Raw genomic sequence first — 26,501 nt, forward strand, 5'->3', positions numbered from 1 at the left:
GTAATCAGATTATCTAAATGAAAATTCATTAATAGGACAGAATTGTTTCATGGCATTTGGTATGTACTGTACTTAGCATTCCAGAAGGCAGTTGACATGGTATCACAAAGGTTACTGTAGAAAATAAAAGCTTATGATATAAATGGGTAACATGTTGCCATTGACAGAAGATTGACTAGTTACAGGAAACACAGTCATCATAAACAAGTACTTTTCTGCTAGCAAGTTTTAACAAGTGGTTTTCTACACACATCAGTGTTAAGGTCTTAATGTTTTACAACATATGTATAAATGACTAGCATGGTGGGACTAAAGGTATGGTTCCTAAATTTGCTGAGAGTATTAAGATAGGTAGTAAAGTAAGTTGTGAAGGCTATAGTGGCTATAGAGGGTTGTAGGTAAGTTAAGTGAGTGGGCAAAGATCTTGCAAATGGAGTATAATGTAGGTAAATGTGAAATTTGCATTTTGAAAGAATGAAAACAAAGCCTATTATCTAAATGTTGTGAAATTGCAGAACTCTGAGATGAAGGGAGATCAATGTGTCCTAGTGCATGAATCACAAAGGGTTATTATTCAGGTAAAGCAAGTAATTTGGAAAGCTAATAGAATATTATTGCTTACTGAAAGGGAAATCCAAAGTAAGGCAGTTATGCTCCAGTTATACAGGGCATTAGTGAGATTATGTCTGGACTACTTTGTATTATTTTGGTCTCCATATTTAAGTAAGGATGTAAGTGCATTGGGAGCAGTTTAGAGAATATTTACGAGACAGAGGTAGAGGGAAATCTTTTTTCACAAACGACTGCAAATCTTTAAAACTGTTCCTCAAAAGCCATGACTGCAGAGTCCTTGAATATCTTTAAGGCAGAGGTCACTAATATCTTGATAATCAAGGATTGAATGGTTATCAGAGGTATGAGGGAATGTTGAGGAATCACATCAGACATGACCTTCTGGAATGGTGGAGCAAACTTGAGGTCCAGTTGGCCTTTACCTGCTCCTAATTCAAATATTCATGTTCAAAAATGCCATTTGAATTTCAGAGTCTTTTCTGAATGAAGATGATAAATATGAAATATTGTGTTCAGATCTGGTTGCCTCATTACAGCAAGGATGTGGAAGCTTTAGAGAGGAGATTTCCAGGATGCTGCCTGGACCGAAGAAGTAAATTCTCCAAATTGCATGTTCCTATTTTACCAACAGTAATTATTTACCATTTTATCCTTACCGTCCCCACTAGTCTGGCACTAATCAGACATTGGAGACTGAGATTTAGTAACATGAGGAACCATTTCTTGAATGATTAATCATTAACTGAGAGGAAGTCAGTTTAATTATTTCAATTAGTTACAGTAACAATCAATGTTGATCCTGATTTGTGATTTTAGTTACAGTTCAATAAGCAAAAGAAGCAACACGATTAATATATATAGACTTCTTTTTTACAAAACATTTGAAGAATAGTTTTCTCTCTCAGGAAGCACTGCAATACAATGTTGCCGAACAAGATGAATAAAACCGATTGTGATGCAAGACCTTGATGCATATTAGTTCATTGCAACAAATGGAATCTCCACTTCCAGCTTTTCTCCTTTTCCAGGAACAATGTCACCAATTCACTATAAATGCAAAGTTAAAAATCATACAACACCAGTTACAGACCAACAGGTTTATTTGGAAGTACTAGCTTTCAGAGCGCTGCTCCTTCATCAGGTGGTTGTGGAGAATAAGATCGTAAGACACAGAACTTATAGCAAAAGTTTATAGTGTGATGCAACTGAAATTATATATTGAAAAAGACCTGGATTGTTTGTTAAGTCTCTCATCTTTTAGAATCAACCACTGAAGTGTGAAGTGTTCCTTGACTGGGAGGGAACACTCCTGTCTGCTGATTGTTGTGTGGTGTCCATTTATCTGTTGCTGTAGCCTCTGCTTGGTCTCTCCAATGTACCATGCCTCAGGGCATCTTTGCCTGCAGGCGTATGAGATAGAATACGTTGGCTGAGTCATATGAGTACTTGCCACGTACATGGTGGGAGGTCTCCTGACACATAATAGTGGTATCTGTGTCTCCTTTCCCAGGACATGGTTGGCTCTCAATTTTGCCCAGATTTGTGGATAGGAGTGCATTGCAATGAAAGTCAAACGTAACTATCTAACATTTTAGCTTCAAGTTCTCAGTATATTCAATAAAATCACCCTGAGGGCAAAGTAATTACTGGTCAGTAAACTTAATCTCTGAATGCAATGAGTATTTTCATAGCAATTGGTTTAAAGGGCAAATATCATTTAAACAGCACCGACAATGGGCTCTATGCCATATTTTCTAAATGTAATTGTGAGCAACAATGACACTGCCTGCCCTAAGATTTATTTTAAATCAAAATCCTGAAAAAAATCAAAACCCTAGTAAAGATTGTACTGTGAATTTGCAAGCTGCGAGTGGAGACTTTTAGCTACATGGCAAATTATTGACAGAAGATTTTAATGCGGTGATTTCTGAATGTTAAAATCCTTAATTTCAAAGTGATGCTATACACATTGGAGTTTTAGCAACATTCTAAGTAACTGCAATAAACGTTGCAACCCTGTCTGCCTGAATCAGTGTAATAGGACATTACGGGATGGATTTAGCCAGGCCCACCCTGTTGTTCCCTCTATCAAACACTGCATAATAAGAGCCAATGAAGACGTCACCCAGGATCCAGAATGGTCCAGCAGGTGGAGGTATGTCCATGCCTTGGAATCCACTGTTGCAATAAATTCGTCCCCATTCATCCTCCTCCTGCAAGTGGAACAGACTTGGTTAATCGCAATACTTACTGCATTTCAAATAAGGAGAGAACTCATAACAGAATGCTTCCAGAACCTGAGGAAGACTTTGCAATAATTAAGTTTTGTTCTATTGAAGTACTATAAAATTCGATAAAGCAATGCTACAAAATAAAAAAGTTAAAAATCACGCAACACCAGGTTATAGTCCAACGTGTATAAGCTTTCGGAGCACTGCTCTTTCATCAGGTACCTTGTGGAGCAGTATCATAGGACACAGAATTTATAGCAAGAGATCATAGTGTCACACACTGATGCGATACATGTTTGACACTGTGATCTTTTGCTATAAATTCTGTGTCCTACGACCCTGCTCCACTAGCTATATAATGAAGGAGCAGTGCTCCGAAAGCTTATACAAGTTGGACTATAACCTGGTGTTGTGTGATTTTTAACTTTGTCCACTACAGTCCATCACTGGCACCTCCACATTATAAAATAAAAAATACAGCAACTAATCTGCACACAGAAAGATCCTCCAAATCCTCATTTAGCTAATGACTGGATCATCTGTGTTCAGTGATGATAATAGATATTGGTCTGAATTCCACTAGAACTCGCTTGTTTTTCTTCAAAGTCACGATTGTATTATTTTACATGTTGCCAAGAATGCACACAGGGCCTTAGTTAAATGTCTCACTCAAATACAGCACCTCCCACAGTGCAGCACTAACGAGCACCCAGGTCTGTCAGTTTGTGTTGTATCTTAGACAATGTTACAAAATTGTTGAGTCACAATTTTTGACTCAACTGGACAAAGTTGACCTGCCGACATGCTCCAGTTCAAAACAGTTGTGATTTTTTAAAACGGTAAATAAAAGATGCTGAAATCACAGTAGGTCAGGCAGCTCTGTGGAGAGAGAGCAAGTCAATGTTTCACGTCTGGCATTTTTTGTTTTCAGTGCAGATTCCACCACCTGCAGTACTTTGCACCTATATTGTGTTATTGCCTTTCTTTTAAAGTCCTGCACCATACAGTTGATGGACGTTTAAAAATGAATCATGATGTGTGTTCAACACGTTTCATTCTCCCCCTTCCTGATCCTACCCATTACCACCACTGATTGGCTGCTTTTGATACTGGTCCCGCAAGATTCACAACAATGATTGTTAGAGCAGCTTGATAATCAGGGAATAATTTAAGTGCCAGATTTCCCCTTACTCTCTTTCTCACTAACCTCAAGTGTGGAGTGGGCTTTTCATTGGCATCAATGGAAACCAATGCACCCCCCAACCCCAGAGATGGATGCTGCAACTCCAAATCACCAGTTAAATAAAATAATTCAGTCCAGTTCCAGTACGCCTGCATTGTCCACCCTGAAACCTGACAGATAAAGCTTTTTATGGCTGCTCCCAACCCCTTCATGGCTGTTGTCCATGACTCTGTGTCAGCATAGAGAAGAGTAGCAGTGGAAATGGTATGGGAGCAATGGATAGGGGAGAGGGAATAGGAAGAGGGATAGGAAAGAGACATGTGGAAACAGATGGGAAAGAGAGGAACAGAGTGAAATACAGGGAATCGGGATGTGGGACAGAGATATAGGGAAATGGGGAATAGGCTCTCAGTGCACACATGCTAGCTAAACCATGACAATGTTTCATACGCAACCTGTATTGAATGCTCAAACAGAGATCACATTGGTAACATGTGCATTAATGTCTCATGATATCTGATATCATGTCTTTGCCAAAAGTCACATCATTCAATTATGAAAGTTATGAAGATTCAACTACAAGGAGAACTGAAACTTCTGACTCAGGAGTGAGACAACTACTGCTGAGTAACAGCTGAAGTCAATATAAATATCAATGCAAAACTACAAGTGAATGGCCTGGTTTAGAAACTATTGGTTAATCGTAATTTGCAGAGATGTATATATTTATTTATACATTAAATGTTACGCCTTTGCTGTTATTGTCTTTAGTTATTCCTTTCTGGAACTATGAGGTAAATAATCTGATTTTAAGGCAAAACTTTGTAAATAATCTGATTTAAGGCAGGACCAATATGCAACAATTGTGTGCAGACACCGCTCCACCCAATTTGCAGCCCATTGGACTTTTCACCCATTCTCAAGGTGGACATGTTGATCCCATGACTGAAATTTGTGGTATGCATTCCTCTCCTGAGAAGCTCTACACATTGGGAGTATTCAATTGTAAATCTACCCCATGTTCTGCCATCATTCTGGGGAAATAACAGTTTATCAAACAGTAGAATTGAATTTTCCTGTTAAGTCAAATAGTTCTTTCCTCTTGAAATAAGTGGCTACATACCTGAAGTGTGTAGGCCTGTGGTGGAAGAACATAGTCAACACCTCCTATTGTGAACGTCACATCAGGCATACTGGACATATAATCACAGTCTATGGAGTACTGTAATTAAAAGAGCCCAGTTATTAAAAGAGCAATTATCTACTTTAGCAGTAGGAGGTGATCATGAGGCATTTTAGAGGCAATTCCAGCTTGTAACAACTCACTGTGCAAAAAAAGTCTTCCTATGAAATAAATTTTTATTTTAGAATCATTTTGAAATCATAATAGTTGAATTTTAATTGAGAGACATATTTTACTACCTCTAACTTTTCAAATCTGTCATCATAAAAGGATAAGGAAATCCTGTTATCTTGTCCTACTTGATAGACCATAATGAACTGCTTCTATATTAAAGTCACATTTTCTTGTACATACCATTCCATTTCTGCTAGAAACCGCCCCAATCCTGTTCTGTAGTGCATTGATGCTCTTGGTAGGTCCAGTAAGGAGAGATGTGCCAGTGTCGACAATGGCTTTGCATCCATTTTCACAGAACAGAACAGTTCCACCGACCTTCACACTAAAAACACAAGGACATCAGAAATAGACCACGTGCAACCTTGAGTCTACTCTCCTAATTAACAAGATCGTCCACCTCACCTCCACTTTCCTGCTCTAACCCTAAATCCCTTAATTCCCTCACAACCCAAAAGCTCTATCAATCTCAGTCTTGAATAAGTTTAATAACTAGTCTTCTGAAGCACAGAATTCCAAAGATTCACAGCTTTCTGTTTTGAGATATATCTCCTTATCTCACCCTAAATAGCCAACTACTCAATATGAAATTCTAATCCTCTAGGTTTAAATTCTCCAACCAGGGAGAAACAGACTCCTAGCTTCACCCTGTCAAGCTCACTAAAATCTTTCTTATTCATCGAGATCAGTTCTCATTTTTCTGATCTCACCCAAGACAGAAAGCAGTTAGGCAACCATTGAATATTTAGGGCATTTCATTACAAAATGAATTTCCACAATGTAAGCCAATACTGGTGCGCATGTGCACAAACACACACAATCCAGTAAGCCAATGTATTAATTACTCTTCTATTGCTTTACTTACTTTGAATCATGTAATTGTTCTTTTCTTCATTGCACATTGAGATATGTAAACTGGTTTTCGTGGAGTCCTGTTAGAATCCCGACAGTGTGGAAACAGACCGTTAGGCCTAACAAGTCCACATCGACCCTCCGAAGAGCAATCCACCCAGACCCATTCCCCTAAGCTATTAGACTCCATTTACTACTGGCCAGTGCACCTAACGCATGCAACCCTGAACATTATGGGCAGTTTAGCGTGGCCAATTCACCTAACCTGCACATCTTTAGATTGTGGGAGGAAATGCACCCAATCTGAGGAGAATGTGCAAACTCCACACAGACAGTCACCCAAGGCTAGAATTGAACCCAGGTCCCTAGCATTGTGAGGCAACAGTGCTAACCACTGAGCCACCGAGCCACCATGCCACCCCTATATTCATCTCATTGTGCTAGAGAGAAACATCGTAGGAGAAATGGTACCCTGACTGAAGAACTGCATTGTGGGTGTGAGAACAGAAAGACAGGTTGGGAAGATAATAGTCAAGACTTGATTTTTGTTCATATCTGTTGGAGTTGTGAGGGAGCTGTGCTTCAGTTTCTGATTAGGGCATTAACACTCTAGACAAGCACATGTTTCTTCAAGCATAACCATGAAAAGAGGCTGGAGAAAATACATCTGATGGTGGGCTTTGAACATGATAATGATGTGATTGCAAATCAATTAAAAGAACTAATAGAGGCTATTACCTGATCTGGCACACAAACATAGCAAGGAAAAGTTATAAACAAAAACTTTGAGAATAACTCACTGCTGCAGCTGGCTAGAGAGTTTTGTCACCCGCTCTGAACTTGGGCCAGGAGATCCACTGATGGACTAAACAGCTGAGACAGACGTTACCTCAAGGGATTTAAGTCAAATGAAGTCAAATTTCTAATCATCCAGTCAACTAAAAAACAAACATCTCAAATAACATTGTGATACCATTGAAGAAAGAAAAATGATTGCAGCACCAACCAATCTGTTTGGTGATTTGGACTGGAGGTACAGAACCTATTCCTCTGAGTGTGTGTGGGGTAAAATTAAAGTTACATACATTAGGAATCCTGTCCTTTTACTAGATGTGTTTACATCATACAGTTGTAAATGAACAATTCATTTGGTCTACTTTTTGCCATTGGTTAAGAACAGTTTGATTACAATAAATAAAAGTTTTTCTATGAATGTAAAAATACTTAGTGTGCATTCTTTTAACCTGAATTAATCATGTGTGTAGAATTGGGCAATTGGTTTAATCCAATTTTCACAAGTTGTGATAACTCAGGAAATGGTTGGGTTTGATTTATAATATATTATTCCCAGTGAGTGATGCTGTTGTTCAGAAGAAATCCTTGAAGGAGCATTGCTTTTTTGTACAGTCATAACAAAACCACATGGCCTAATATAGACATCATTGAACTGCTCTCTAAGCTCTCAAGTATCCAGTTAAAAATACATAAACTCTGGCCTGTTGCTGGTATTGAGAAATTGGTCACAGTGATCTATTTGACCTGTCATTCAAACATTCCCACAACCTCCTGATCACAGCAATCAATTCCCCAGCACTGTGGCTCTGTGCCTAATGACACTTTCAACAGCTGTTAAATGGGCCATGAGACCTCTTCACTCAGACTTGCCCTCTCAAAGACAATGCTTCACAAATCAATCTTATTTTCCCCTGTTTGATGTCAATGCAAAATTGTTTAAAGTACTATTTAGCAGCAATTGTGGTTCAGCTAATCATTTAACTATAAAAGCTTGCAATAGCTCTTTTAACAACCTTGTCTATTCTCTAAGAAGCTTGATCTGTGTGACTAGAATAGGGTTGTTTTTGGCCAGGTTTCATCATCTGCATCTTTCAATTGTTATTTAAAAAGTTTGCTGTGTGGGTGTCTGCAGCTTTTATAAAATCAGAAAATGTAGATCTATGAAGGGTATATTTGTTCTTTGCTCTAGCCAGAACTTTTTAAAATGCTTTTAGATAAATTACCATAGGAGAAGGCTAATGTTTAATCTGTGTTAGAACTGTTCTACAAGTATGAGTTTGATAAGCTGAATGTTGTTTTATTCTTCTGGAAATAGCCCATAAGATATAGGAGCAGATTTAGACCAATCAGCCTCCATAACTCTCTGAGGCAATGGGTTCCACAGATTCACACTCTCTAGCTGAAGAAATTCCTCTTCGTCTCAGTTGTAAAGGCTGTGGCTGTGTCCTCTGGTCTTAGTCTCTCCTACTGGTGAAAGCATCTTCTCCACATCCACTTTATCCAGGCCTGAAGTATTCTGCAAGGTTCAATAAGATTCCCCTCTCATCCTTCTAAACTCCATCAATTACAGACCCAGAGTCCCCAGCTGCTCTTCATTCAACAAGCCCTACATCTCCTGGATCTTCCTTGTAAACTTCCTCTGGACCCCTTCAAAATGTCAGCACATCTTCCTTAAATATGGGTTCCCACACTACTGTCAGTATTCCAAATAAGACTGACCGGAACCTTATACAGCCTCAGCAGTACATCTCTGCTCTTATATTCTCGCCCTCTTAAAATGCATTGCATTTATCTTCCTAATTGCCAACTGAACCTACAATTCAACCTTAACAGAGTCTCCTGAACTAGGATTCCCAAGTCCTTTTGTGCTTCAGATTTCTAAAGCCTTTCCCCTTTCAGAAAATAATCTACACCACTGTCCTTCCTACCAAAAGAGTATAATCTCATACTTTCCCACATTGTATTGCATCTGCTACTTCTTTGACCACTCTCCTAGCCCGTCTGAAGTCCTTCTGCAGCTCCCCTACTTATTCAACACAACCTGTCCCTCCACCTATCTTTGTGTCATCTGCAAACTTAGCAACAATGCCCTCAGTTTCTTTGTCCAGATCTTTAAGGTATAACATGAATAGTTGCAGTCCCAACACTGATCCCTGCTGAATTCCATTAATCACCAGTTGCCATCCTGAAAAAGACATCTTTATTGCCAGTCTCTGCCTTCTGCCAGTCAGCCAATCCTCTATCCATGCCTTTAATACTATGGGCTCTTATCCTGTTTAGCAGCCTCCTCTGCAGCACTTTATCAAAGGTCTATGGAAATCCAAATAAATCATGCCCACTGACTCTCCTTTGTCTAACTTGCATGTTACCTTCTCAAAGAATTCTAACAGATTTGACCTCCCCCTAACAAAGTCATGCTGACTCCACCTTATTTTACCGTGCATTTCCAAGTATTCCAAAATCTCATCCTTAATAATGGATACTAAAATCTTACCAATACCTGAGGTCAGGCTATCTGGCCTATAGTTTCCTGACTTCTGCCTTGCTACCTACTTAAACATGAGTGTTACATTGGCCATTTTCCTGTCTTATGGGGGCCTTCCCTGACTCCAGTGATTGCTGAAAGATCACCACCAATGACTCTACAATTTCCCCAGCTATCTTCTTCACAACTCTGGTATGTAATCCATGTGGTCCAGGTAATTATCAACCTTCAGACCTTTCAGATTCGCTAGCACCTTCTCCTTCGTGATTGTTACCCCACCTCTGCCTCCTGATTCTCTTGAGTTTCTGGTATGTTGCTGTGCACACTGATGCAAAGTATCTACTCAGTTCCTCAGCCATTTCATTGTTTTGCATTATTCCTTCTCTAGCCTCATTTTCTGGCAGCCCAATGCCCATTCATGTCTCTCTCTTGTCTTTAAAATATCTAAGAAAATTATTGCAATCTTCATTTGTATTCCTAACTAGCTAACTCTCATATTTCAGATTCTCTCCCCCCCTTATTGCTTTTTTAGTTATCCTCTGCTGGCTTTTAAAGGCTTTCCAATCCACTAGATTCCCCCCAATCTTCACCACATTGAAGGTTTTCTCTTTTGCTTTTATGGTGTCCCTGACATCTTCTGTCAGTCTCATCCTTCCCTTAGTATGTTTCTTCTTCCTTGTGATGAATTTCCACTGTGCTATCCAAATTGCCCAAAGAAACCCCACCATTGCTGTTCCACTGTCTTCCCTGCTAGGCTTCCCTTCCAATCAACACCAGCCAGCTCCTTCCTCATGTTTTTGTAGCTACCTTTACTCAAATGTAATACCATTACATTTCATTCTAGCTCCTCCCTCTTAAACTACGGTGTGATTCTGTCATATCACAGTCACTGTCCCTTAGAGGTTCCTTCACCTTGAGCTCGCTAATCAAGTCTGCCTCATTACACGTCATCGTAACCAGAATTGCCTGTTCCCTAGTGGGCCTTACTACAAACTGCTCCAAAAACAAAACATCATGTAGACATTCCACAAATTCCATTTCTTGAGATTAGATTCCTTACATTATTGAAACGGGTCCTTCAGCCCAACAAGTCCACACCAACTTTCTGAAGAGTAACCCACCCAACCCTGTATTTACCCCTGACTAATGCAACTAAAATTATATGTAATTTAGCATGGTCACTTCACCTGACCTGTATGTCTTTGGATTGTGGGAGGAAACCAGAGCACCTAGACAAAGCCCACATAGACAGTTGCCTGAGGTGGGAATCAAAACTGGGTCCCTGGTGCTGTGAGGCAGCAGTGCTAACCACTGTGCTGCCCCATCTGATGCCAACCTGATTTTCGTAGTACACCTACATATTGAAGTCCCCATGATTATTGTAACAGTGACTTTTCTTACATGTCTTTTCTGTCTCCTGATTTATTTTCTTCCCCACATCCTACTACTGCTAAGAGACCTATGCACAACTCGCTTTGAGGTTCCTCAACTCTACCCACAGTTTCTACACCTTCATCGTTTCTTCTGTTAAGATTTAAGAGCCTTGTTTCTGATTGAACTGCATCACCTTCAAGCTTAAATGGAACAGTCTTCCACATTGAAGTCACTGTTCCTGAAGGTTCTTTTACAAAAATGTTATTAATACGTCCTTTGTCATTGCATGATACTAGATTTAGAGTCCATTTCCTAATTGGTTCCACAGGAAATGGCTTCAAAAAACCTACATTTCAAGGATTCATCCTCTGTAACACTTAATTAGGTTTCCCATTCTCTTTTAAAAACTTCCATGGTTACCATAGTACTGTAACTATACACACCTGCTTTCCCAATTTATACTGTATGTGGTTACCTCTGCTGTTTAGTGGCTGATAAACAGCTTCCACCAATGTCTTCTACCTCTTGATGTTTCCTAATTCCACTTTAAACTGATACTGTGTCTTTGACATTAGAACAAAGGTAATCTCTCGCTGCAATATGAATGCACACTGTAACTTACAGAGTTACCACCCAATCATTTCCCACCTTTATATTCTTCCTGAATGTCACATACCCGTAGATATCCAGGTCACAGATTTGGTTTTATTGATGGCCATTAGATAGATATGGCTACAGATTTTACACATGGTTTTCTATATGTGCCGGTAATTCATCTGTTTTAATATTAATGTTGTGGACATTCAGATGCAGAAAATTTCTTGACTTCATCAGACAGGGCGCTGAATCTTAAGATTAGAATTGTACAATTAATTTGTGGTTACTGTATTTTTAAGCCTATATTAAGTCAGAGATCCTGCAGAATTACGCAGAGGATGGTATGTAACAGAAAATCAGTTGGCACAAAAAGTCTATGCAGGTATTACACAGTAACCTCATTGCACCCTGTTAACATTTCCTTCAATTCCTTTCTCTCTCGTGTATTTATCTAACTTTCCCTTGAATAATGGATGCTATCCACCTCATGTTATAGCCAAGGATTTCTATTCTCCATTAGCCTTGACCAACCTTGAAACAATCTAAAACTGAATACCTCGAGAGTAACAGTGTAAGAAAATAAGCAGTTCCAACTCTTTATTATTTGCTAAGGAATCTCTTACTTGACCATATTATTACCCTCCCCATCCTCGTGATCAAATGCCCTACTCCTTTACTCAAATTTTCCTGCCACATCTCATCCTAAATGTACTATAAAACCTAATTCAGAATCAGAGATCACGTCAAGGTATAATTGAAGGGGTGCTCCATGGGAAGTAGGTTTTGACCACCATCTAGTGGTTCTGTGAAAAACTACATGCCCTGGAACACCACTTATTGTATGGAATGCAAATGCACTTTATCTCGTGCCTGCACTTACCCGTCTAACTGAATTTGCCAGTATCCTTTGTTGGTCACAGGAATCCAGTGAAGTTCACCAGTGAAGTGCGAAGTATCAAATCCACCAAAAACAATTTCACTCCCAGACTCATCATTTGGATTTCTGGGAAATAAAACAAAAAGAGAAAGCATTAAAATTTGGTCAAAAGTGATTTAAAAAAAAACACATCAAAAGTGGCAGCAGAATGTAATATCAATCAGTGTTAGTTTTAAAATCACAGATTGGGATTTCTTCTGTTCAGCGTTAGTGATAAATATAGACTTTGTACCCACAGTTGGGAATTGTTCCCTCCCTCTATACTCTTGTTGAGGAAATTAAGTGAGTTTGGGCAATTTGATGTGATTCTTAGCTTCCACTGAGCAAAGTCTCTAGGTTGCTTTGAGAAAAAGATTTCAGGAGCCTTGAGGGAAGCTATGGGACCTGAGATCCTCAACTAAAGATAGGAGTCTTCAAGTCTAGGAACATCGAGTTGGCCAGAGACCAGCAAAGACTGTGAAACCCATCCAAAAATTTGCCAACACTTTGGCAGTAACAGAACAAGGGGCTTGGTGATGGTTGGATAGGCCTGAGGAATGAAATCTTTAAAACCTGAAGGAAACAAGACGTGGTTTGTAAATGTTATAAATTGCTGAGACCTGGCAGTTTAATGAAGGAACCTTGCTGATTCCGGAATTCAATCTTACATTCTTTCTAAGTCTTCTAGAAAATGTATTCATGAACACTGCAGCTGTAGGGGAAACACTTGCAGCCAATGCAGTCATAGTGCTTGTGATGTACATGTGTCGCTGCTGAGCTGAGCTGAGCTGGGAGTGACAGGGAGCTGAACAGTTTGCAGTCTTTGCTGATCTTTGGCCAACTCGATGTTCTTAGACTGGAAAATTCCCATCTCAGTGCCTTTGGTTGAGATCCCAGGGTGCAGAGCAGATGAGTGGAGCCTGTAGTGCGAGTGTAGAGCAGGGAGTGGGAGAAGCAGACTTTAGAGCAGTGAACACAGTGAAGGAGGTGAGAGTTCCTTGGTTGCCAGTGGCATTGTTGAACATGTGCAAAGGCATAATGCCATGGTAGTGTGACATCACCAGTGTCATCCACTCATGGACACCCATGGACATCTTTGTCCACCGCCCTGACTTTGGCAACATAAATGCAAAGAAACTCTGGTAATGCACTCAGTTTGAAGGGAAATGTCCTTCTACGCTTCAATTCCAGTTGTACAATGGTTGAAACTGTGAAACTGTAGACTCTCAGATCGAGGTTGATTCCAGCCTCAGGTGACTGTTTGTTTGGAACTTGCACATTCTCTCTCTGTCTGCATGGATTTCCACCGGGTGCTCCGGTTTCCTCCCACAGTCCAAAGATGTGCAGGTTAGGTGGATGGGAGACGCTAAATTGCCCATCGTGTTCAGCATGTGCAGGTTAGGAGGATTAGCCATGGGGAATGCAGAGTTACAGGGATATTGTAAAGGGGTGGGGATGGATCTGGGAGGGATGCTCTTTGGTGAGTCGGTGTGGATTCAAAGAGCTGAATGGCCTGCTTCCACACCATAGGGATTCAATGATTCTATGATATAGATGCAAATAAAGCTGCAAAGTAAAAGATACCAGCTGAAGACCATGTTCTTGAAGTGGCAGATAGAAACTTTAACATAGCATCATAAGATAAATTAATAGATAAATTTAAAAACTTGAATGTGAATTTTTTAATTATGTTATTCAGAAAATTTGTTCAAATCATTATTATGGACAATTGGGCAGAGGTCCCCAAAACCTGGTTTACAGCTTGAAAATTGAGGACTCAGGATCTGAAATTGTAATGGCATCATTGCAGCGATGGGTCACTTTGATTGAACTTAAACTCTCCACACACTTTGTGGAAAGTTTCTAGTAATTTCCTACAAGATCTACTCAAATTCGATTCAGCATTAATTAGCACCCACAAATTGAGGAAATGAATGAATGATGTTATTCATCTTCAGAAAGATACAGCAATCGGGAAGAAAGCAAAGATATTTCTCTTACAGGTATCTGAACCTTATTATACAGCCTGAATTCCAATTGTCCACTCTCTGAGGGTACACCGTTTCAATTGCTGTGCTCTTGTGTACACAAGACAATGCAAGTCATCCATGACACAGTCCCATGACATGTACGTCAATGGGTGGTCCACCTTGGCTTCGTCCAGTGGTCCCCAGTGTTACATATACCAGTCTTCAGCCAATTTGATTCACTTCACATATTCTCAAGAAACAGTGGATACCGCAAATCTACGAGCCTTGACAACATTCTGGTCAAAGTTCAACTGAAGGCGTATGCTCCAGGACCTGCCATGCCCCGGTCAAGCTGTTCCAAAACACTTACAACAGCTAATGTAGATCATTGTTCAGGTACACTTTGTACACAAAAAGCAAGAAAACTCAACCCAGTTAATTACCGCCTCCTACTTGACCGCCAGTAAAGTGATGGAAAGTGTAATTAAAATTGCTATTAAGCTGTAACTGCTCATCAATACCTGCTCACTGACACTCAGGCAAACTACTCTTCTACTTGCTATGTTCTTAAAACCCTCTGGTATATTTCATATAGATCAGATTAATGCAAAGTTGATAGCTGCTCCTCAGTGTGAAACCAATACATTTACAGGGGTTTTAAAATATCTCTACAAGCAAAAATCTTTGCTTCCAGTTCAAATTGTAGTAGCTTCTGGTGTCTTTGTTTTACTCTGAGCCTCCACCCAGCCTTAATCAATCAAGCACAGTGAACATAGATCAGTTAACAGAAAGACATAATCAAACAGAAAGAATGTAAACATCACGTATTTAAGTCCTTTGTCCACTCACTCTCTAATCCTTACTGTTGCTGATAGCTTTACCCAAAAGTGACCAGGAGCAGATTTTCTAGTTGATTTTGTTTGTTCCCTAGACCAGATGCATTTGAAATCATGACTAAAGTTATTCACACAACTCAGTCCCAGAAATAAACCCAGAAGTTTCTTGACCCAGAGAGATGTATATTTGAACTGGATCTTCAGGGAGAAGTTTTGGGTGTTGAGGGGACACTGGTCATGAGGGCAATTTATACAGCATCCTTCATGGATACTTAAACTCCCAAAATGCATTTGACTCAATGTAGTAAATTATATTTATATTTTATTCCAGTCATCCCTTTCGCAAAATACTACAGTAATGTGACATATTTATTGCTTGAACAGAAGTGAATCTAGATGTCTAAAACAGAAATATATAATAATGCATTGAGTTTGGTTTAGGCAAAATTAGAATTTGCCTTGATTAAATACTTGAGTGTTCTGAATCATATTGACCAAACTCTATGCTGCAGAATCCAAATATTCTAATCTAATATATTGCACTGCATATATTATGTCAAAGGAAAGGGAGTATTTATCTTGAAAGATTTGATCTTCAAATATTTAATCTACTTCATGTAAGGACCTTTAAAAGAAAGACACACCTGCTAAGATACACAGAGAATATGGGCAAGTTTACCAAGCCTTGCGCCATCATGTTGTCAAATACTGGTGTGGCATCTGCTGTTGCAATAGATGGGTAAGCCAGTCCAAGAATCCCATCAAATGGGGAATACAGAAACGTTGTGCCAGGCTCTGTCACACTCTCACCAAACTTCTGGTTCACAATGGTGATGCCTTCAACCTAAGTACAGAAAGAAAGACCTGAGTTTAAGTGACATCATTCCTGGCCTCACAACATCTCAAAGCAATGAACTACTTCTGAACTGTAGCCCTGTTGTAATGTAGAAAACATATTAAGCAAATTTCGAACAGCAAGTCCCCAGAGAGATGAGGCATTGACCATGTTTTATTGATGCAAGTCGAGGAATAAACAATAGTTAGAACACTGAGCAAAACTTCCCTGCTCTTCAAAATTGTTCTGTGGGACATTTTACAAATGCCTGAGAAGAAGTCAATACTTTGGTTTCCAGTGTCCTCTAAAAGACAGCACTTCTGGTAGAGCAGCACTCCATCAGCATTGCACAGGAGAATGAGCCTACATTTTATATTGAAATCTCTGAAGAATGTGAAAACATAGCATGTAACCAGGGGAGGTTTTGGGCTAGTGGTATTGTCGCTGGGCTGTTAACTCAGAGACCCAGATAATGTCCTGGAAGCCTGGATTTGAATCCCACCATGCAGATGATGGTATATGAATTCAATAAAAATCTGGAATTAAGAATCTGATGATGACCATGAATCCGTTATTGGAAAAACCCATCTGGTTCACCAATGTTCTTTAGGTTCACTACACGTGACTCCAGACCCACAGCAAAGTAGTTGACTCTCAAGTGCACCAGAAATAAAACCAAGAATAGTGGAACTGCTTAGTATGTTAGATGTCGCCTGGCCAAGAGCAACTCATTGAACAATTCAGGTCAACAACCTTAAAGAACTACTTAAGTACCTGAAGCAATCCAGCCTTCCACCTACTAGGTGATACCAGCCTTGTTTGGATTAACATTCTCATTTACTGGAATATTCCACATCTACTGCCTTGACATTTCAGATTCCTCTTTAACTTACCGTTACAGTATCTATTCCAATTATTCCTGTCAGACTGCCTGTACCATAATGGATAGAGAAAGGACGGCCATCCCTTGTATAAGTCGATGATTTATCTGGGATGAACTTGTCATGGTCTTCTGTAAAAGAAAAAAAACCCTCTCCCTGAGACAGAATCCTTGTTAAAAAAAGCCAACCTGGTCTAACATTTCAATGTATAGACTTTGCAAAGTGACATTCTGTTGGACCCTTTATCTTGTCCTCATTAGGACAGAATTGCAGTGAGTAAATTTCAAAGACAGTAACAATATTCTGTAGAAATTGCTGTTCCCTTTGAGATTTGGCATTCCAAAGATGTTGTTTTCATGAGTACAAGATCAAAAGCATAAACAGCACATTTCTTTTCCAGAAGTATCCCCCGTATAAGTAAGTTCATTCTCCATCTACAAAGAGGAGATGACATCCTAGTTGGTTAGGATATGCCAAGTTTAATTCACATTACTAAAATAAACTTATTCCTTTTCAAATGAATGAGTATGCAAACGTTTTGAATGGAAGAGGCTGAACATAAAGGGCAATATGGATCTTAGAATGGTAGATTAGATGTGGTCAATTTACTGGTTATTTGGGGGTCGTTGCTAGATTAGGAGAATGGGGATCTAGCAGAGAGTGTTACCTTTTTGATTCGCACAATATCCAAATTCACATTATGCCTTCCCACTGGATGACAATAAATGTTGCACACGTGCAAACTTGAAGGATAGATAGTGTAGAGGGAGGTAACTAGGGAGTAGACAGATTGGAACCTGCCTTTCAGTGGAGGTCAGTGATGTGATGTTGTTTCTGATCTTTATCCATGATTTGTGCAGTGATTGTAACGAGGTCAGCCAAGTGGACCTCATAAAATATGAGTTCTCTGATTGTGGCTGTTAATCTGGTCAATAGGGGAGCCTGGCTGAAAGATAAGAACAGGAGTGTTAGAGGTACTGTTCACTATGAGAGCTGTCTCTGAGGGAGCTGGATTAGTGTCATATCTCTCCACATGTCAATAAAGGGTGAGTTGGTGATGGGGTACTGGCTGCTGTCAAGCTATTTCAATTTGGACAATGTAATATTGTCTCATATGACTAAGTTAGGTAATGACATAAAACTGGATATAGTTGCCAGTGATGAATGCCTGACAGCTCTCAGACACATGACAACCAGAGAGGTATGCAGTCAATGATGGGGCAGGAGTGGGACAGAATGTAGTTGGAGCTGCCCTCTTGCTGTGTGTTACTAGAGATTTTGTTTTCTTTATTCTTTCATGAGGTATCAGCATCTCTGCCAAGGCCAGCATTAGTTGCCTTTCCCCAATTGCCCATGAACTGTAGACAGTTAAGAGTCAATCACATTGGCTGTGGGTCTGGAGTCACATGTAGGCAAGACCAGGTGAGGTTTGCAGATTTCCTTCCCTAACTGACGTTAGTGAATAAGATGGCATTTTGCAACAATCAGTGAGAGTTGGCATGGTCACTATTACTGAGACTAGATTTATATTCCAAACTTAGGTGGGACTTTGTGTTCCAGATGGAGGTGAAACTGACAGATTGGCACCAACTTTATCCACTAGTCCCTCATTCCAGCTATCCTCTGCTGCCTGAAAGATTCAGGTATATTGTAATTTCAGTGGAGAAAGAAACATGTTCTTCAGGCACATTCCCTGGCTTTGAATCCTGACAATTACCTGACATGGCCATTATGAAGTTGTCTTTGTAGAAATGAGCTGATTGACACTTGACACAAAGTTGGACCTCCTGCCTCTGCTCCCAGGGAGATGAACACATTGCATTTTCCCACCACCACCACATCCATCACCCACAAATCCCGAGTTGTGCCAATGCTTGATCCTCACCTGCACTATAGGAATTGCCAGACCCCATAAAAACCAGACAGAATCAGACATTGATCCTTCAGACACAACTAAAAAGATCCATGCAATCACCGTGTTAAAGGTTTATGGGATGTCTATGTCCAATCCTTAAAACAATGTCGCACCAAAATTGACAACCCCTGTTATATTCTCTCACACATGTATGGAAACAGAAGACAATGCATGTTGTGATGATAACCTGGATTCGAGGAGGAGTACCAATCTGAGCAAGGGATTTTGGCGATTAATCTGGTGACAATGGAATCTCTCACTGGTCTTACTTACTGCAAGCTCTGCTGTAGCAATAAACCGAAGGTACCCATAAATTGGATGAACCAGTATCAAATACAACAGTGAAATTCTGAGGTGGTGTGCCAATGGAAATCTCCCCGCCATACTGAGTCTGTAACGAGACATGAATAATTATATTAATGCACTTTGCAGTAGATTGACCTGAAAGCAAACTCCATACTTGGGCAATGAAACACTGGTTGTTCCATAATATCAAGTATGAGCAACATAAGGGTAAGCCTTCTCCTGATAAATTCCATCCGTCCGAGTTACCACGATACAAAAAAAGTTTTCTGTGTGCTCTTGAAATCTGGAACATGAGCTGAATCTTCGGTAAACTGTAAGGCTTTAGTTACAACTGATTTTCAGAACATTCATAGGAATGGATTGGTTTCAACTTGAGGGAGGGTTGGCGTGAAACTGGAGCTGTGAGGGCAAATCATGGAATATGAGGCATTTAAACGTCCAAAAACTTGCATGAATCACATGCGTAGAGGGGACGCAACATTGGTCACGTGATTGGTCAGGTGACTGGTCAGGTGGTGGGAGTGCCAAAACAGCTTTCTCAGTAACTGACCAAAAATGGTCTCTGGCAAGTTAATTATTGAATCGGGACAGTGAACAAGCCAGCACTCTGGAGTTGGAGGGTAGCTGGTGGATAAGATGTAAGACCACTGTATTCATGGAATAGAGAAAAACTCCTGGTACCATTTAACAGAAGGGACTTTCATTTGAAATCCTGCTGTGTCAGGTTTTGAAAAGTGCCTATCCAGTATGTGCCACAATCAGTTAAAGTGGCACTTCAGCCCCAGAGACATAGCCATTGAAATCAAAATAGCAGGTTTTAATGTGCCTGTGTAAAATCGAAGTGTGGGTGGAAATATGGTGCAAATGCTCCCGTGCTGTGTTCATTCTCAGCTATTAACCTGATTTCCACTGAACGAAGAGGAGTTGACATTCGGCCTTGAAGGTAGGATTTTTGGGCACCACCAATGTTGGAAACAAGGGCCTGAAAATAACAGCAGTGCCAAACAATACGCCTTTCAGCTGCCAGCCACCTTGATCAAGCCAAGTGTGGGCTGCGCAACATCTCACAGTAGGAAGCCATTTACCTTGCTACAGTCAGCTAAAGGAGGTTCCTCAGTTTGTTTCTAGTTTACAAACACAATGGCAGCATTGGGAGTGAGGCTGTTGTGAGAGTAGTTCAAACATGTGCATGTGCAGCCAAAAGATGTCCTCTTGAGGGGCACCCCAGCTACCCTCGACATCTCCCACTGCCATCTCTTTGGGCGGCCTGGCTCTTTCTTCCTCTTTTTAAATGGTGTAATGGCTCCTTCATGTTGAAGCACCCTCTGTTGTTCCCCTTTACTGCAGTTAGCTGCCCCTGTGAAACTGGATGCCCTCTAATTGGCTTTCCAAAACACAATTGCCACCCTTCTTTTTACAAGGAACCTGACTCTGCCAATTGTGGAGGGGTACCCTGATCAAAAGCTCAGTGGGTGGCCAGGTCCGCCAGAGTTGGTGGTGGTGGTGGGGGGGGGGGGGCGGAAGAGGGGTGATCTTTGGGAAAAAAGAAATAATCCTGGCATCTTAGTCCCAATACAATGTTTCTGCCCTGAGTTTCTTCCCATTTCATTCTTTTGTTTTTCCTCTTTAAGTTGCTGTCAGGGTAGCTACAATTTCAAAGCACAAGATGGTTATGAAATGGTCTGAAGCATTTCTATTGTTTCAAAATTAAGTGAAGATATTGTCATGGGTAGACCATCTGCCCCCCTCAAAACATGTCAAAGAAATAGTCTCGACCCTAAGCTTTTCTTATTGTAAAGGCAAGTGTCAGGCATTGCATTCCAGATGCAATTCAATTGGTCAAACTACCAGGCTTGAAGTGGATCACACTTCATTCATACTCCATAGTTAAAATACATTAAAAAAAAGAGAAATTGGAATAACTTAACTGCAATGGAAAACTTAACAGAAGAATAGATTATTTAACCACTAAACAGTAACTGTTCCAATATAGTAGCATCTCACAAACATGTTGGGACTGAAAGACTACGGTCTTTGCTTATGAGGATGATGGCACATAGAGCATTGAGACTTATGGGAACATGTCCATTAGTAATATGAACATTAAAAAAGCAACAAAACAAAACAGCTTTTCCATAAGTACTTGTTAAGTAGCCTGTTCCAGGTTCTTTGAAAGGCCACCAACATAATTATGAAGTTGGGTCTCAGTATGAAGTTGAAAGGTCAGTTCTCCATGCCTAACTCAGTTTGGGTAACTATAGCATCTGCAATTTATTTCTAAACTTTCCTCTGATGATTGGCATCTACCCAATTTAGTCATATAGCTACATTAAAGGCATTCCGTCAGCAATGATATAAATCTCATTTATTTAATTTCTAATCCTAATATTTATAACTCCGTTTTACAAGTAAGCTTAAGCTGTCGGAACAGACTTACATCCATGTAATTGAGAAGGGGCTCAGATGTCATTTGTATGGCAGAACACTCCTGAGCTTGACCCATTTGTACCATATCCATCTTATGGTGCTCCCAGAAATACGAGAGTATCCCTTTCTCTCTCATTGTTTGCTTGACTGATTTGTGCTTCTTCAGTGGAATTCTGTCAAATTATAAGAGGGAAAATTGATGAAGCAACAACCAATGATCGAGCATGATTTCCTTGCCAAAGAGTAGCTTCCAAATGATATAATTTTCATACTTCTGCAAAGCAGCTATCTCAAATTCTTTAACTTGTGAAGCAGCTTTCAAATGGGCAAGAGCGAAGAAGGGAAGGATGGTTAAAGATTAAGTATTTTGCATCCTAGCACAGAGGAACATCTTTCACAATAACTACCCACCCCCTTCCATAAACTCAGCTGACCCACAGAAGTAACAAATAAATGAAATGCCATCAGACTAGAATCCAGTTCTTCCCTTCAGTGCCTGATTTTCTGAATTGTAGCAACACCCAACAAAACCCTACAATACACCTCAATTCCTACTGCAGAAAAGCACTGCATTTTACTGGTGAAGAATTCTTCCATTATCTACAATGACATACTTCCTAGCTTCTCAAAGTATCTTTAATTGTTAAGTTAGGGGGTAAGTTAAAAATGACACACACCAGATTATAGTCCAATAGGCTTATTTGGAAGTATAAGCTTTTGGAGTGCTTTTCCTTTGTTGGGTAGCTCATGGGGCAAGATTATAGGACAAAGAATTTACAGCAAAATATCAACGTGTCATACAATTGATGCGATGTATTGAACAAACCTAGATTGCTGTTAAGTCTTTAATCACTTATAATGGGTTGCAGGTTTCAGTTCATCAATATATAAATCCCAGAATTTCTTGCAAGTCACATTCCCGAGATGACTTAAGGTTTTATTAAAAAAAAGGTGACATCTCAGCTCAGACAATGCATTAAAGACATGAGGTTAGAGTCTGTCTACATTCCAACCTTGAGTCAGTCTAGTTCTATTCCAAAGTATGAATTCATACAATGTCATGTGGACTGACTGCCAATGTTGTCCACCTCATTCGCTGAAGACAAGGATACCCCGAGATATGGTAATTTGGAGAGACCAAGCAGATGTTACGACAACGGATGATTGGATACCACGCAACAATCATCAGGCAGAGATGTAACCCCCCCCCAGTCACGGAACACTTCAGTGGTCAAGGGCATTTGGCCTTATATCTTTGGGTGACTGTCCTCCAAGCAGACTTTGGGATAGACACCGACGCAGAGTGGCCAAGCAGAGGCTGATAGCCAGGTTCAGTACACATGAGGATGGCCTTAGTGGGACCTTGGATTTATATCACACTACAAGTGATCTCACTACACTATGTGCACACATACACAGACTCACACACAAGCACACATACACACTCTTACATGCTCACACACTCTCACAGACCCTCTCTCATACACATGCTCTCTCTCAGATACACGCACAGACACACACATTCATGTGCACACCCTATCACAGACATAAACTCCATCACACTCACGCACACACTCGCTCATGCACAAACACACAAACACACACAGACATACACTCACACACTGTCTCCATATCTCCCACACACAAACACACACACACTCCTTCTCTCTCTCTCTCACACGCACACATACACACAATTCTCTCTTCCTTTTTCTCTCTCTCTTTCTCTTTCTCTTTCTCTTTCTCTCTCTCTCTCTCTCCCCCTCTCCCTCTCTTCCCTTCTTTCCCTCACATGCACGCATACAAATATAGGTCAATGGGGTGAATTTGCATTTGCCGACTTATGTTTGCAGATACATTCTATTCTGTTCCAAGCGCACACAATCTGTAGGCAATCAGTCCATGTGATATTTTATAAATTCCTACTTTGCAAATAGAACCAGTCTGACTCAAGTTTGGAAAACAGACAGATTCTAACCTCATACCTTTAACACATTGTCTGAGCTGAGTTGCCACTTTTTTTTATAAAAACTTAAGTCACCTCAGGAATGTGACTTGAAAGAAGTTCTGAGATTTACATATTAATGAATTGAAACCTGCAATGCATTCTAAGTGATTAAAGACTTAACAGCAATTGTTCAATACATCGCATAAGTTGTCTGACACTTTGATCTTTTATTACAAGTTCTCTGTCCTATGATCCTGCCCACTAATTACCTGATGAAGAAGCAGCGCTCCGAAACTAGTGCTTCCAAATAAACCTGTGGAACTATAGCCTGGTGTCATGTGATTTTTAGCTTTGTCCACCCCAGTCCAACACCAGCACCTCCACATTAAGTTAGGGGTAATATTGAGTTATGAGGCCTCAGATTAGGAAAAAAGCAAATTACTGCAGAATTTTCCAACTGCTATTCTCGCCGCATCCTAAAAGCCACACTCAGGGCCATGTGCCGCCACATGAAAGCACTCGACACCTCTCTCTAGCAGCACTAACTTACTCTCTCTCAAAGCTGTCCAGGTCCACAGTTTCCTTTCATTCGTATTATTTGATGCCTTAACTCCAAACTTTTCCTGTTTCTTGCAGATGTTAAGGAATGCAAGCTTCAACTTCTCATCCACACCCCTGCCCACCCTCCACCTTCCAACAGTCCCAATCCCTCGAACCCCATCTCTTCCAGCCCCAGCCCTTGCCGTGTGTTCACCATACCCTCTGACCTTCCCCTCTCTGAGGCTGAGAGTGCTGTTCTCAGCAAATTACTCAGCTTTGTATCCTTACGTCTCAGTTTTGACAAAGGGTCAGTTAGACTCGAGGTGTCAGCTCTTTTCTCTCCTTATAGATGCTGCCAGAGCTGCTGAGATTTTCCAGCATTTTCTCTTTTGGTCTCAGATTAGGAAACGTTGGCAAAGAGCAAGTTGATTGTTACACAGTTGGACGGTTGATTTTCCTCCTCTTTTTTCCAGACAGAGTGGTTTATTGAGATTAGTGAAAGAGCATTAAAAAAAAAGCAGGAGTGCTTCAGAACTGCCCTGTCTTCAATTAGCTCACAGCTGATCTTCACCTCAACTTCACTTTCCCACCTCAACTTCACTTTCCCATATCCCGGGATAACTTTTACGTCTAAGCATTTCTGGTTTGATTATACTTGATCATTGATATTCCAGAGCCCTCTGGGGCAGAGAATCTCAAAATAACACAGTGCTCTGAGGGAAGAAATTTCTCCTCATCTGAGCTTGAAATGATTGGTCTTTCTCCTGAGAATATGGCCCCCATTCCTTGACTATCCAGAGGGGCAGTCATTTGAGATGAAAATAAACACACCACCAGGGTCAGGCTAGTTAGGAAGCTCAAAACAAAGCTAAAATTGTGAGGTTGTAAACAATCTTACTGACTTTTAGATACTCTAGTCTTCCTCTGTACAAATTTAAATCAACAGCACCATCCTTAGGAATTTTTTTTCTGTTTTGTTACCTTTTAAGGCATTCTGACAAATGGAAACAGCAAAGGGCAAAAATTATCCACTTCATTCTCTCTTTCCAATCAGGGCCAATAAGTTGCTTGAAGTCAGGTTCACGTTCTTGTAAATGTTTAAATCTTTGCTTTAAACTCTGGATTACTGTACTGTGGGAAGCAATACTCCAAGTGCAATGGGAACAGGAAGTCAAGTAAGTTTTATAGTGAATTATCAGAACAAATTTTATGATGACCTTTTTCTTTACTAAGTCAGAACCAATTAGAAACATACACTGGTCCAATATTAATCATTGTGAGACTCAACTTCTCAGATTAAAAAATATGCATTTGTTGGTTACACCCAATAAACAATCAGAGGCTTGGAACCTGGAAGCAAACAGAAAGGAGATTTGACCAAAGTAGTTGAATTGCCAGATCAAAAAATCATTGTTAGCATTTGGATACATACTGTAGAATGACTCAGCTTTTAATTGTTAATGTGAGCGTATAGACCTTTAAAAAAGAAATAAATTTTAGTTTACGCAAAAGTAGGCTCATTTTAAGATTTTCACGCAGCCAGTTAGTTAGCATGAAGACTACATCAACACATTCACTAATCTGCCAACTTTGTGCATCCAAACATTGGACTATCCCATTTAAAACCAGAAGGTAGCAAATCCTAACCCAGTCCCAATCCCAGTCCCTAACCCAATTTTAGTTGCATCGCATTAAACATTTGCTATAAATTCTGTGTCTTATGATCTTATACTCCACAACCAACTGATGAAGGAGCAACTCTCCAAAAGCTAATGCTTCCTAAATAGACCTGTTGGACTATAACCTGGTGTTGTTTGATTTGTAACTTTGTACACCCCAGTCCAACATCAGCACCTCCAAATCACAACCCAATCCCAGTAAGTTTCTACTTAAATCCAAAACTCAACTGAAATTTAAGACTCATATTTTCTGATCAAGATTCATCAAGGATATTGATTAGGGCATTAACTACAACAATTTCCTCAAACAAGAATATGAAAAATGTACATGATTTTATGCACCTATATTTATTCGCACAAAAGCAGAGGGATGTTGGAAATCTGAAATAAAACCTGAAAAAACTCAAAAAATGTTAGAAAATATGCAATAGATCATGATTGCCAAAGATCTGTGGAGAAAGAAACAGAGTTAACATTTCAGGTAAATAATATTTTGGAAGGTAGATTGTTGATGATGATTTTGCTAATTGCAATTACATTTCTCTAGACTCCTGTTTTGTTCCTTTATTTGTCCCACTAATTTCTCTTTTTGCCTGATTTACATTACCCTTTTTTTTTCATTTAACCTCCCAGAAGGAACAAAACAAGTAAAACTTGTGAATGATACATACTATCTAATCTAGGAGCAATCTACTGCAGCTGTAATGAAAACAACAAATGCTGGAGATCACAACGGGTCAGACAATACAGAATTGTAGAATCTCTACAGTGTGAAAACAGGCCCTTTGGCCTAACAAGTCC

General features: G+C 40.0%; 1 protein-coding gene across 1 annotated transcript; it reads right to left on the bottom strand.

Annotated features, from left to right (window-relative positions):
- Positions 1-1,315: 1,315 nt before the first annotated feature.
- On the bottom strand, positions 1,316-25,160 carry LOC122563101 (cathepsin E-A-like). Its single transcript, XM_043716531.2, has 9 exons — positions 25,003-25,160; positions 21,544-21,706; positions 19,074-19,191; positions 16,898-17,016; positions 15,814-16,013; positions 12,328-12,450; positions 5,525-5,669; positions 5,111-5,209; positions 1,316-2,786 (listed from the first exon to the last, which is right to left on the bottom strand). Exons 1-9 carry the CDS (start codon positions 25,056-25,058, stop codon positions 2,619-2,621), a joined length of 1,191 nt encoding a protein of 396 aa, XP_043572466.1. The 5' UTR covers positions 25,059-25,160; the 3' UTR covers positions 1,316-2,618.
- Between the last annotated feature and the right edge of the window lie 1,341 nt (positions 25,161-26,501).

The sequence above is a fragment of the Chiloscyllium plagiosum genome, unplaced genomic scaffold (assembly GCF_037043375.1).
Source record: "Chiloscyllium plagiosum isolate Xiang-an unplaced genomic scaffold, Cpla_swu_hap1 HiC_scaffold_26, whole genome shotgun sequence".
NCBI lineage: Eukaryota > Metazoa > Chordata > Chondrichthyes > Orectolobiformes > Hemiscylliidae > Chiloscyllium > Chiloscyllium plagiosum.

What these genes read in the sequence shown, in the direction of transcription:
- LOC122563101 (XM_043716531.2), bottom strand. Translation starts at nt 25,058, where the DNA reads ATGAAGTGGATAATTTTTGCCCTTTGCTGTTTCCATTTGTCAGAATGC. An exon ending in TTGCTACAGCAGAGCTTGCA is followed by an intron (nt 17,017 to 19,073) that starts GTAAGTAAGACC and finishes TTTCTTTTACAG; the next exon opens with AAGACCATGACAAGTTCATC. An exon ending in TGGCAAATTCAGTTAGACGG is followed by an intron (nt 5,670 to 12,327) that starts GTAAGTGCAGGC and finishes TTGTGTTTTTAG; the next exon opens with TGTGAAGGTCGGTGGAACTG.